At 45.2% G+C, this 14366-nt stretch overlaps 1 protein-coding gene across 1 annotated transcript; it reads left to right on the forward strand.

Annotated features, from left to right (window-relative positions):
- Positions 1–5: 5 nt before the first annotated feature.
- LOC103781999 (transcription factor COE2-like) lies at positions 6–12830 on the forward strand (the record flags this gene model as incomplete). The annotated part of the gene is made up of 4 exons (XM_008949729.1): positions 6–183; positions 1501–1686; positions 3214–3381; positions 12291–12830. Coding segments are annotated over 4 exons (564 nt in total), but the record flags the coding sequence as incomplete, so codon positions are not given.
- Positions 12831–14366: the final 1536 nt, after the last annotated feature.

Here is a 14366-nt window from a genome sequence, read left to right on the forward strand (position 1 = left end):
CGCAGGACATCATCCTGAAGCGCGCAGCCGACATCGCGGAGGCGCTGTACAGCGTCCCGCGCAACCCCGCGCAGCTCCCGGCGCTCTCCAGCTCCCCGGCCCACAGCAGCATGATGGGCATCAACTCCTACGGCAGCCAGCTGGGCGTCAGCATCTCCGAGTCCACCCAGGCCAACAACCAAGGTGAGCGCCGCGGGGAGCCCCCGGGCCGCGGTCGCCGTGGCTCCCAGAGAAGCTCCTGGGCAGAAAGCTGGGTTTAGCCTGTCAGCGTCAGCAACGGGTGTGTGCTGCCAGTGTGGGTGACACGACACCTGCACTGGGCTCCAGTCACCAAATTAGCTCTGGCTGAAATAATTTCTGAGTATTTTTTGATACCAGCTGGAGCCTGAATTCTCTCCCTGCTTCCCTCTTTTAGGCTGCTGCTTCAGTGCTAGTTCTACCCACATACGTGTGTCATATGTCTTACATTTACTCCAAATATTTTACTGTTAGGAAAACATGCCCCCAAATGCTGTATCAACAGTGATACACCACGGGAGGAACAGCAGCTTTGTGCATTTTCCTGATTCTGGGATATTTTGACTTTTAGCACTTGATTCCAGTCAGGCACAGTCGGTGGCTGGTGGTGCTGAATACTCTGAGGCAGGAAAACCCTGTGAGGTGGTGGGGATAGTGCACGTTAAAATTCATCATGGAGAAAAATATGCCAGTTTTTTAAATAAGGTCTTACCTGAATTAGAACTTCATAACAAAAATGGGCAAAAATAACTTGATATCTAAATGGTAACCGCTTTTAAAGTAGCTCTTGGATCACTTCTTGTTAATGAAAGCTCCTCTGTGGCAAAAACCTTTTTCCAGCTGTAATTATAGCCTTGTACTTTACTTTACTGCTCATGGCAATGGTGTTCTCCAAGGCTCTTTTTGGAGGAAAAAAAAGCTGCATTTTGGTCATGAAGTATTTGTGTGGTTTTGTTTTGTTTTGTTTTTTCTTTTTTTTAAGACAAAAACATGGTTTTTACTTATCTAGTTTATTCCTTCCCCCAAGCAGAGGATCTTTGAAGTCAAGCTCGAAACAATGTAGGAGTTATAATTCCCCCTTAGTAATCTACTTGCTTTATTTGTAATTCATCCATCATCTGAGAAGTGTAACCTCCTCCTCTATAGTTGTAGAAAATCCCACCTATGTTATAAATTCTGCCTTAGAAGAAGATAAGCATAGACACTGTTTCCCAGGTCTCATAACAAATTTCATCGTTTAACAGATTAAATTTGATGAGAAAAATATACATCAGTTGACTTCAAAAAGTTAGTTTTCTGCATTGTTTTAAAACAATATTGCTTAACTTGAGAGCACGTGCATGAACCCCACTGAATTTAATAGTACTTGTTGAATGCTTTAATTACCCTGTATTTAAGTAAGTAATTTATTTAGCCAGGGAACACACAGGAGGAAGCTTTAAGCCACAGGCATTGACAGGCTTTGCCATGCACTTTGTTTAGGTTACATTCGTAACACGAGCAGCATCTCACCCCGAGGCTACTCCTCCAGCTCCACACCTCAACAGTCCAACTACAGCACTTCCAGCAACAGCATGAACGGCTACAGCAACGTGCCCATGTCCAACCTGGGCGTCCCCGGCTCGCCCGGCTTCATCAACGGCTCTCCCACAGGCTCCCCCTACGGCCGTGAGTGCTGCTGCTCCTGCCCCTCCTCCCCCTCCCCTCAGTCCCCACAGCACAGAACGCACCCAGAGGTGGTTTCAGTGGAGGTTCTCAACGTTTAGTGATGGGTTTTGTAAAAGGTTCTGATTTGTGTCGTGGTATTTTTTAGTATGAGTTAGAAAACCTTCCCACTTTCCAAGAAATATAGAGGAACAGGGACTCCTGCTTGTGTTTCCTCCCTATTTTATCCTTACACAGATTCCTAAGTGAGAAATGAGGTACAACTGGCAGCTTTAGATGATTGAGCAAGTAGCCATCACTGTTAGCATCAAGACTACTCTGAAGCCTCTGCAAAAGCCACTCTAAAATAATCTTCCTGTCTATCAACTGCATCATCAATAACAGAGCTGAGCTGTGCAGTAATTTCCTGTGAGACACTTACCTTGATAACCAGGAATATAACAACAGTGGAATTAAGTTCTGGAAGTTAGTATTATTGCATCTCTAGCTACTAGTTTTACTGTGAGCAAATCACTGTTCCTTCCATGCCTTGATTTCTCTCTAGCAGAAGTGTGTGTGTATTTTTTATATATATATAATACATATATTTTATATATATATATGTAAAGGATGAACGGTTGAACAGCCATTTCCTTATTGACTTATTTAGTTATTTACCCACACTATAGCTTAAGAAGGGTAGAGCTCCCAGTAACGTCAGGATCGTGCCTGTCCAGAAAACCTCTGGAAACCTCCTGCAGAATATGATTGTATTTTATTGACAGTCACATCATCTGTGTCAGGACTGCCCTGCTTTGCTGGGATGATGAAGGTTCCTGGCTGCACTGAATCTGCCAAACAAAATCCTCACAGTCTGAGCTGTAATTTGAGGCTAGGGTGGAACTCAAGGGTGCTCAGGTACTTTTGATACTTGCCCTGTTCTGGAGTTTGCCTCTGGCTGCAATAAGGAAATGTGGTGCTATTCTGATTTCAAACTAATACTTCCAGAGAGTTGGGGATTCACTTGAACCCACATGAAATATGGTTGTTTGCTCCTTGTTTTGCTGAGAAGTAGCTGATATTTTTCTGGAAGGCAAACAAACAGCTGCTTAGCAACCTATTAGACATATAAGGGGACTGGAAGGCAATTTAGGTTAAAAACTAAGCAACAATTTGAAACATCTCCCCTTAACTCCAGCCAAGGAAATACTGATTTCTAAAAAGCTGGGGAGGACTCAGGGCTTACTGGCCTTCCCAGTGCCCAAAGCACAGACCATAAGTGGGCAGGCTGTTACCCTCTGCTGTTTGCTCAAGTCAGCCCTTGATGACTTGCCCTTTCCTGATGTCCCCTCCCTTCACTGTGAAAACCTGAGCACTCTCTTCTGAACTCCTCAATCAAACCCCCTCTCTACCTGAGGCTCACCGTAACCAGCCAAGTCAAACTGAGAACAAGATCTTTGTTAGGAAGCAAAATGAGTGGACATTTTAACCACCTTTACCACACTTTGATAATTGCATTTCTGATGAGGATTTACGTTTTTTCTTTTGCAGTAATGTCTTCAAGTCCAACAGTTGGCTCCTCCAGCACTTCTTCCATCCTTCCATTCTCCTCTTCCGTATTTCCTGCTGTCAAACAGAAGAGTGCCTTTGCTCCTGTCATCAGACCCCAAGGGTCTCCCTCTCCTGCCTGCTCCAGTGGCAACGGGAATGGGTTTAGAGGTAAGAATGGAGAGGTGATGCCCAGTGTGCCCAGTACCCACGGTGGCAGTGCAGGGAAACACCATCACACTGGCACCATGGGACTCAGCAGCGAAACCCTGACCCAGTCCAGCTGGGTTAAAGCTAAGCCAAGCTTTGTCTGCTCCATTTGAGGCCAACAGGGGACAGACACTCATTGGTACCGTGCAGGATTTGAGCCCCACTGCATTTCCATGCCCACTCCTTTGTGAGGAATGTCTTCTCCTTAGGCTGGGGGGACTTGTAAAACAAACGTCTGCCCTGCAGAGTTAATACACAGCTCTGTAACGTAACAGCCTCGGCCTGAAACCTGCTGCAAGGTTTAGGCTCATACTGGGAATTGAGCCCTATAGTACATTTACAGCCTTTTTAAAGGGGATCTGCAAAACAAATGTGAGTATTAAGATAAGAATGGAAACCTGTACTAAATTCTTTCTTTTAACAGGCTGTGGGGGGGCACGCGGCACATAAATATGCTCCAAGTCTCCATAAAAAAAAGCCTTTATGGGGCCTGAGAAGTCATCTGGCTCCTTCAGACTTCACTGGTGATACCACAGAAAACACAGCCCTGGGAATTCAGCCATGGCGAGAGCCAGTGGTAATCCCAAAATGAGCCTCACAACCCGCACCTGCTGGTTTGGGTGCCTTATAAATCCTTAGCTAGGCCACAGGGATCTACAGAAACTCTGATTATTTTATATAATAAGGAAATTCTAAGTGTGTTGAACAAAAACAATTACATTTTTAAAAGCTAACTTATAGAATTCTGAAAGGGCTTCTTCCCCTGCCCCAATTACATGAAATTCTGCATCTCTAAGATCATCTTCTCCCCGTTAACGAAAGACATTGAGCTACCCATGGAAATGCACAGGCCTCGTGTTGGCAGGGAATGTGATTTCTCTTTCACCCTGTTTAAAGGAGATTAAACAAAGGACTTGAAGCAGCTTTTTAAAACTATAGGTACAGAAAGTTTGTTGGCCCAACAGTTGTAGCTATTTATCTAAACTGCCCAGAAATGGGTTTATTGTTGTCCATGGTGTGTGTGATCACGGTGTGTAAAGAGTCATCACCACTACCTGGTCTGCAGTGAGGATTTTTCATTCTTTTTCTTTTTTGGGGGGAGGGTAGGGGTGCTAGGGGTGCTGTTTGTACTAGCTAGTGAAGGGATGTATCAATTTCACTTCACCAAGAGGGTTTAGCTGTTTGAGGGAGCTGTTCCAAGGTAATGTAAGTTAAACATTTAACTAGCACAGCCTATCAACTGAAGAACAGTTTGCGTGTTTAGCTGAAGCCAGTTGGACAGTGCTATAATCTACAGACAAATCAGTGTGTTCAGAATAGATTTAAGTTGAGAAAGCCTAATTTTGAAGAAGTTACCTAAGGTAGTGCCAACCACAAATCAGGCCAGGGAGAAAATCACTCAAATTGGTTCTGGGAGGCAGATTAAGAAAAAAAACCACAGATTTTTTATTGAAGTTAATACTTTTCCTTGAACAACTGTGTCTGTCCTGTCTCCTCAGCAAGAGTTTCTCTCTTTTTTGACCCATTTGCAAACAGGTAAAATACTAGAGACCATTGGGTGCCATTTGTGCTGTTTAGTGTTTATAATGGATCTTATCCAGTCTATAAATTAGTAATCAATAACTGATTATAAAAATGAAACTTTAATATTAAGTATAACAGAAAAGCTCAAAGCTAAACCCCCAGCCGTGTGTGTTTACTGGCAAAAGTCCACTCTGGAGCTGTTCAGGATTAGGCCATCAGGTCAGGTTGTGATAGGTTCTGCTGCAGTTTGTGCATGTAGAGATGCAGTGACCTGGGCATGGACAGTCCAATACACAAGTTATTAACCACAGCCCTTCCTTTGGGGCCACCTCCTTGTACATCAACACCCTGATGCAGGAGTAACACAGACATGTGCCACAACTGGTAGTTAAATAAGTTTTCAACAGGTACAGGACCTACTACAATGAGACTTGTCAGTCAGACTGCAGCAGCAAGCACCAGCAGAGAGACTCCCAGCAGAGCAGTGGTTGCTCTGCCAAGCTGAACAGGTCTGCCCAAGCTTTGTTAAGCCAGGACTTTGGAAGTGTTTAACTATTTCAGCCATAGATGCAAATTCTGTCCGGCTGAACTATTTAAATTGAAGCAAGCTGGGGAGCACATGCTTTGGAAAGGCTCCAGATCCCCCCAGCCTGATGGCCAAATTAACGTTCCCACGGTGCTGACAGACAGATGTGTCCAGAAAGTCAACAGGAGGGTCCCAAAGAGGCTTCTGGACTGGACTTACCGTGCTGCAGCAGTGGGAGATGGTTAATGTCTGCTAGGCCACCACCCTGCACTGTGAACTAAGAATAGATGTGCTGGTCCTGTTATTTATTTACCTACTTATTTATCAGACTCAGGCATTAGTAACTACTGGTGGAGAGAGAATAGCAGAAGCACAGAGCCAGCAGTAAGTACATGCAGGCTCCTTCCCAAAGCACATCAGACAAGTGCTTTGACATTACATCTCCATTTCCTCACCCATAGTATGGGGAAAACATCTCCCTGATGGGGACTCTTTGAGCTTTAATGTAAGGTTCACAGTGTACTTCAACTACATCTTTTGTTCAAAGGCAAAAGTTTCCTGGGGATGGAGTCTCCATGCTTCTCCCTGCTTCCTGTCACAATGAGACTGTCAGAGATCCCACAGCACTCAGGGTGTGCCACTCCCCTTACGAGCATCAATGAAAATCTAGACTATAGGTTCCACCTATGTAAACCACAGCAGCGACTCAGCCTGCATTAAAACTAAACAGAAGGAGCTGTAGAGGCTTCACCCTCACATTAGTATTCCCTTTCTTCTGGGCAGTCTACAGTAGGGCTGGAAATCTTTTTCCAAAAATAGATTTTGGGTTGAAAGTATTGGTGAAGCTTAAAAGCTGCTGGGACAGTGGGACAGCTGGGAGAATATAGAATCATTAAGAAATTGGAAAAGGCCTCTAAGATCATCACATCCAGCCATCAGCCCAGCACTCCCATGACCACTAAACCAGGGCCCCAAGTGCCATGTCCACATAATTTATTTTTTAACCCCTGCAGGGGTGGTGACTCCACCATCTCCCTGGGCAGCCTGGGCCAAGGCCTCACCACTCTGCCAGGAGAGAAATTCTTCCTAATATGCAAGCTAAAATTCTTCCTAATATGCAGTCTGAGAATAATATGATAATAACCTAAGAATAGATAGAACGTAACTCAAAAATAAGCATGAAACTTGTGTTAGCTACTGGCTTTCAGCTTTGGGCTGCACAACAGAGCCAAGACACGTGGCACCCCCTCAGCTAACCCGTGTGCCACGTGTGCTTCACCTCCTCCACCTGCCACCTGCTCCGCATGCTCACGGCGTGCCGGGCCGTGAGGTGGAGCCCATGCAGCAATCCAGGCTGGACACCACTCCCTCCTCAACGCTCTCCAGACTGAGAGCAGCTGACCCTGAGCAAACGGGGCTGTGCTCCACGCATGTCACATGTCAAGGCAGTTTAGAGAGGGCCCTGGGAAGATGTGATGTGACGTGACGCCGCACGGCGCGCTCAGTGCACCGATGCCTCATCGACTCCTCTCAGATGGAAGGCAGCTGATGGGAAGAGCCAGCAAATTGGAAACTGCTGGAACAGCATGGGCCGCTGGCTGCCCAGATTACCTTTGGCCAGCTCAGCACATCTCAACATGAAAATGCAAGCTCAGTTACAAGGAATAGCAGGCAAGCCCCAGAAGGTCAGATGTTCCATTAACCAGCAGGATCCTGGCCAGTCCAAAAGGTATTGACGTCTGGTACCCTTTGGAACAGCACATTTAGCAAAGGGGACATCTGCACTATTCCCTAAAGAAATACAGGGATTTGAGTTGCAGACCCTACTCATCAGTATCTCCTCTTGACAAAGTTAGGGGTGTCAACAGCCCTGGGGCTTCCAGTCCCCTTGCAGTCAGAGGCTCTGCAGGCAGGTCCTGAGGAAGGCAGCTGCTCTGAGGGGTGGGGAAGGGCTGGGCTGCAGAGGGGCTGGCTGGCTCACAGCTACAGAGCCGTGGCTCCTGATTGCTTCCAGCCCAGTGCCTGACCTGCTGCTCCACGCCGGGGCCTAGCTCCAGTCATCACTTAAGACACAGTGTTTTAACATAACTCATAACAGGGATCCGACCAGGGAGAAACAACCTGGCTCTTTCCACACTGGGAGTGTTCAGCAACGTGCTTCTGCCTGAGTCAGACTGATTCCAGAGCTGAGGCAGGGATTTAAGCATGCCAGAGGCTGCACAGGATGCAGAGATGATGTCAATACATATGAAAACGATGTATCTGTCAGCTGATTGAAAGTGATATATTGGAAGGATCAAGTACCTTTTACTCCCCAGTTTATTGGCAGAGGTATAAGGAGCACAGACCACTTCAAAATAAAGCCCTATAAATAGAACTTAACCCTTAAGAACCCTGAAGAAAGAACCCTTTAGAAACTAAACAAAAATACCTCCTGTGATTATGAATTATTCCTCTTTCATTTGATGGGATATTAATTTTAGTAGCTCATCATATGTTGCAGACTTACTTGGGCCAGACAACAGCTCCATTTTTAAAGGCAGAAAACAAAAATCTGCCTTTTAATGGAAGAAAATATTCCAGACTCAGGTGTCACAGACCAAAAAGAGAATATTGGGTAAGATTCAATACTGACTTCTTGGCAGGGAAAACCTTAACCACCTTCTAGTACAACTGGAAAAATATAGAACTGCAGAGGGGCTGCACATTCCTGTGCTCTATAATCAATCACCAAACTAATGCATACAGGATTTTGCAACACATATGTTGATTTTAAGGATGTTCCTAATTAACTTGAACTAAATCAGAATAATTGTTCAGGCAGCATTTGTGCATAGACAGCTTAACACCATGGTGAGAGCATGACTACATCAACACAACTCAATAGAGGAGGCTGAGTGAACTCCATCTCTGGGCTAGCAAAGGTTTTGTAGAGATTTTTTGAAAACATATTATGTAAAATATGGTTTAACTTGCTTATCATCTAAAAGAGACACAACCATTTCTTACTTATTTACCAGTCTGTGGTTAGATGATCAGGACTGGATGGATGAAAATCTCCCATCCAAATACAGAATTTATGAACAAAAATTTTAGAAAAGAAAAACCAAAGGGGGAAAAAAAAAAGGTGTTAATTTCCTATGGAGGAAAAAATAAAAATAAATTATTTAGGAAAAACCTGAAGCTTCTGTTAGTGTTTTAGTTGGAACCACCCTTCCTAGAAGCTGTGATTTATTTCCCTTTCACTCTAGTCTAACAGATAATGGTGCCCTTGATCCAATCAGGAGAAGCCTGCAGATAGGAGCTGCACTTTTTGTCAGGCCAAGGGACAGAGGCACCAGCTCTGCCACCTCCAGCGTGGTGCTTGGGAGGTGCAAACACACCTCTATGTGCAGGGCAGCTGGTGCAGAGGCGTGGCTGGTACTGAGGGCAGGGACAGTCAGAGCAGATGCTCAGAGCAGCACCATGGGTGCACTTGGCCTCCTCAAAGAGCTGTAGAACCCTAAGATTGGAGTTTGCTGGAAACTTAGTGGGAAAAGAAGAAAACCAAATGAGTGAGCAAGACGTTTTACATGGCAGTGATTGGAAATGCTCAGCACCCAACTTCTCTAGGAGCAGTTTTTAAGCTGGGTTGTAATTTAGATGCCAGCAAAGCCCTTGTGATCTCTGCAGCCCCAGCTCAGAGGGTGAGCACACTCACCCCCTGCCCTTCCCAAAGGGCTGCTTGGCTGCAGAGTTCTTTGCCACTACAAAGCAGGACAGCGTTTTCAGGGGCCACTTGTACACACTAGGCTTATCATCATTATTAATTACACCCATTAAAGGTTCCTATCACCGTCGCATCTGGGTACTACCCATGTTTGATTATTTATTTATAAAAAAATTCTCCAACCTTGTGACAATTTTAATCAAGTGTTTCAGCTGATAATTGCAAGCTGTCAAGGTTAATACAATAAGGCTCATCTCTAATTCTTTTTCCATTTCCCTCCAAGAAAAAGAAAAGACCCTCTGGGATAATGACTGTGGTTTCTATATTCCCAACTCATCAGGGAGTGTCCTGCATTGAACCACCTTTATTGAAAAGTTACATCGATTCAATATATAGTAATACAGGCAAAAATAATTACAGCTTTGCTAGTGGTGTAAGACCTTAATCCAAACCTCACAAACATTCAATAAAAAGCGATACAGGCTGGGAATAGGCTCTTGACAGTGTAGCCCCAAAGGGGAGTGGAGGTGGGGTGGAAATGGCCAGAGGAGGGGATGTGAGAGAGAAGCACAGAGCGAAGCTGTTCCGAGGAGCTGGGGGGAGCAGGTGAGAATTCCAGGCAGTGTTCCTCAACCTGCTCGTTCTTTCCTGGAGGAGGGGGTGAAATTGCACCACCAGGATGAAATGCCAGTGAAACAACTAAGCTTTGCTCACCCTCTCTATGTTATGTTATAATTTTTACCTGAATTTGCCCACTGGCAGGTTCTGGCCTGACAACTCCCGAGTAGCTCTGCTCTGGAGCACTTACAACCTGGAATTACAGGCTTGGGCTGGGCAGGGGTGTGACAGAAAGGACAGGAGTGCAGGGACTTGCTGCTTGCTCAGAAGGAAAGAAGGGAGGCAAAGGAGGGATCCCCAGGACCCCAGGGGTGACAGTGTCCCCCTCCAGATTGCAGATGGCAGTTCTGCTCTTGCCAGCACTGGGCTGAGCCCAGGACTGCTGGATAACACAGTATCTTTAATTACACTGTAAAAATGTGCTGCTCCTTCCATTTAAGGAACTTCCCAAAATGCTCTATCTACAAGTAGGCTTTAAAATATTTTTGAAGAGACATGGTAGAAACTCAGGCTTGGTCTCTGCCTTGATGGGCTGGAAGTTTTCCTTGGGTAAAAAAAAAGGAAAATAATGTTGATAACAGTAGCACGAGAAAAAAGCCTTTACACCAGAATGGCCCCTGGGGAACAGAGTGTAAATGACACTGGGAACAGCCCCTGCACATCCCAGATTAAACCTGTACCAGGGTCTGCTGCCTCTGCCCGACCCAAACAGCCCCAGCCAGAGTCTCTGGCCAGGCCAGGAGAAAAGGTGAACCACGGGCATGGCAGCCAGGCACCGTGTGCCCGTGCTCCTGCCTTGGCCTCAGGCAGAAGCTGCAGCCAGGTTACCCCAGACAAACAGCTTAAATTCCTTGAGCCAACCCGGCTGATGGTGCCTGAAGCAGATTAGGGAGCACTGGAGTGGATTGCTCCACTGGGATGGCTGTGGGATGCACACAGCAGCATCTGGAGGGGGCATCAGTCCAAGGCTCCCCCCAGGATTCCTCTTCTGGAGGGCACAAAGGCAGGGATGTGGTCAGTGCACTGTAAGATCAGGGTTTTTTAGGGGGTGAGGACAAGGAAAGGATCAGTCTCAGTGCTGTCAGAAAATGTCTCATTGTCTAATGCAACCCCCTGCCCTCCCCAAAACAGGCACAGAAATATTTACTAACTTTCTTTAGGGTTATGTAAACGACCTGTTTGAAAATCTGTTTGAAAAACTATAGCAAATTCCTACACAATTGAAAAATATTTGACTTCAGACTGTTTGGTTTCACTTTCTCTTTCAGCTATCTGCCAGAATTGGCAGAGACTTCTAGCCCTAGTCAGTTAGAAAATATGAAAATATTTATTTTCCTATTATATTAAATCATAGACCGTATCCACAGTTGTTTAAAATCAACACAGCTCCAATAAAAGAGTCATGTTAGCTGAGGATCTTGCCCTAAGCATTTTTTTAAACACTATGAACATAAGGGTGAAATTAATTCTCATAGGACAGGGCTTTAAACACATGAATAATCCCACAAATTTCAGTGAACATAAATCTTTGCAGGATTAGGACCCTGCACTGCACTGAGGCCCCTTTGAAAATGTGACTGACTCATTTGTTATATAAATACATATAAACTTCACTTACCCCTCAGAACCTTGGGGAACAGCACCAGTCCCAGGCAGCTCCAAACGCTGCTGCTGTCACTTGTGAAGAATACAGCTGCAATTAAAGGCAGTGAGAGTGACTAATAAATAATTTACATAAGCTGGGTGTCCTGGGAGCGTGCCAGGCAAGGCTGCAGTGGCTCAGGCACACGGGGCAAGGCAGGCAAGGAGAGGCAGGGCCACTGCTGCCACCAAAGCCCAGCTCTGGTCACTGGCCAGCAAGTGGGGACTTCTCCTGCTCCGGCCGGGCCCGACAGCAGGGCAGGGGCAGATCCAAACCCCCTGTGCTCTGCCAGCCCCCTCAGGCAGCACACCCCTCGCTGCAGGCACAGGGCAGGCTGGGGGGCAGGGGGAAGACCCCGCTCAGCTCGGGCTTCCAGCAATGACACGGGGCGTCCAACCTGGGAAGGCACCAGGCTGAATTTCTGGGGACAGTGCTGAGCAATGGCCCCTCCAGGGACATCTCTCAGGAGACAAGCACCCCAAAGGGTGCTGTGCAGCTGAAAAGGCCCCTGCTGAGACTCCAGTTAATCCTCAGTCTCATTTGTCCCTTTAAGGACCACAACAGCCCTTGGCTTTTGGTGACTTTCCTAAGTCACCAAAAAATGCTGGACTAACCAGCAGGCTGTCCATGGGCTGTGGAGGTTGTCAGTCTCACCATCTTAGCTCTCACTAGAGCTTCAGCTCAGCTAAACCAAGGCCTAAAGCTGTAGGTTAGAACTGGGAGGCCCAGTTTAAGCTGCAGACTCGGCCGTTGCTGCCACGGTGACCGCGCGCGGAAGGGTGAAGGGCTCAAATGTATTTTGTTCCATAAAACTCTGCCAGAATTTCATCTCTGTCAATTTTCTTTTTCAGCCATGACTGGTCTTGTCGTTCCCCCGATGTAAGGAAGAGGCAGCTTTGCTCCTCTCCCTCTTCCCTTTTTTCCTCTTTTTTTTTCGTTTTTCTTTTACAGCACAAAACTACTTATTGTGATGGACCACTAAAAAGAAAAAAATAGCACTACAAGCTCTTTTTTGGGGGAAGGCCAGGCCCAGGAAAAAAAAAAAAAAAAAAGAACATTTTTTATGGATTGGACAAGATAGAAGTCTGCATCTTTTACCTGTTTCATATTTCTGACACAACCACATCAACTCCTAAAACATTGTGAATGAAGAAGCAGCCGAGAGCCAGGACGAACAACAGTTGGCAGAACGGAACCAGAAATGCAAAGTCTGTCTTGAAAGACATGAAACCTTCCTTAAGATTTGTAAAATATTAAAAGGAGAAAGAAATTGGCAAAACGATTCAAGCTTGATATTTTGGATACAATTTGTTTTACTTTGTAGGGGAAAAAAGTTGAAGTTTCTATTTTCTATGGAGCCTTTCAGATACGATTTAGTTTATGCAGAAAAAAAAATTCAACAAAACAGGGTACCAGCATGAAAGAATTTCTAGGACAAACTGACATGAATGATGGAACTTTGGTGTATGTGTGTATTTGCTTATAGTTTAACCTCTTTAAAAAAATGTAAGATGTTTTACAATTATTTAAATAAATAAACTTGTAACTTATTGTACGTAGAGGTAGAAATTAAACCCTTTTTTGGATTTTTTTCCTCCAATTGTACAATGAAGAAAAATGATGCAAAAATGTAGTGATAAGTTTGAGATATATTATTACTGCTGCAATTGCTCCTCAATTCTTCCCTCTTACTGGATTCACGTGCAAGGATGTACAGGATTCCTTCTGATTAACAAACTCATCAGAGACTTTGACACGAGCGTTGTGGTACACAGGTCACTAGTTCATGTATGAATTTTCATCCTCCTCATCTTTCCCCCTTCCATTTTTTGTGTCAATTAAAATATTCAGGTACTAAGATTAACTGGTAAGCTTCAAAGACCCCGCTGGCAAACGAGTGGCACTTAGGGATTTGAACAAATCGGGTTTTTCATGAGGTACTGAGCTTATTTTATAGATTCAATGTATGAATTAGGAGGGAAAGGGTTCTCTAACGTATTATTTTTCCATGTAGTTAGAACACCTTAAGTTCAGTTATACTTCATATTAAGGGTGCATTTATAAAGGATAAATATGTATTTGAATAATTTATGCACTTTTATCCTGAGTCATTAAAAAAATGGTAAGTATTTTCCATTTATATATTGAGTTGATAGAAGTAATCAATTGCTTTGAATTCTGCATTTTAGTGTAAAAAAAGTTTAGTTTTCCTTTGCATCTCCTCTTCTGAAATTGGAAGGTCACAACAAGTCTGATAAAAAATATCACTAGTTATCTGACTAAACCAGAGACCACTCAAAAGAATTTGATTATTGAAAAGCCATTTTTAGAGGGAAAAAAAAAATTAAATGAGCTACACTACTTAGACCCCACTAAAATCCACCCGATTCAGAGCTGCATGAGCAGTTGTTCCTATGGTAACATCTTTATATCAACAAATACACCCCTAAGGTATGGTCCCTGAAACTGTACTTGTCCATTTGCCCAGCAGGTTTATGGCTGGGTGAGTACAACAGTGGGTTGGGTAGGTGATGTCCAGGCTTGGCATGGTGACACCTGTGATGATGTGCACGGCCGAGCTCACGTGGAGTTAATCTGGGTTAGCAGCAGACTAGAAAGATTCCATCTAGACCTGTGGTCAAACTCAGCCACAACGATTCCTGACCAAGGGGCGTGGTGCTGTGTGTGGTAGGTGGCTCCTAGGCCCTCACCTACTGGACAGACCCTTGGCACAGGACACATAAAATCACCCCCTGCACTAGCCCGGGGCCGTGAGCCTGCTCCTGGGGCAGGCTGGGTGGGAGCAGGTCCTGCCTGGAGCTCTGCTGACCCCAGGACTGCGTGTGACGCACACGGAGACTCGCAGGACGTGTCTGGTGACCTGAACACACGAAGCTGGGGACTGGGAGGTGCTGGGACTGGGCTAC

The sequence above is a fragment of the Merops nubicus genome, unplaced genomic scaffold (genome assembly GCF_000691845.1).
Source record: "Merops nubicus isolate BGI_N331 unplaced genomic scaffold, ASM69184v1 scaffold50581, whole genome shotgun sequence".
NCBI classification, from domain to species: Eukaryota; Metazoa; Chordata; class Aves; order Coraciiformes; family Meropidae; genus Merops; species Merops nubicus.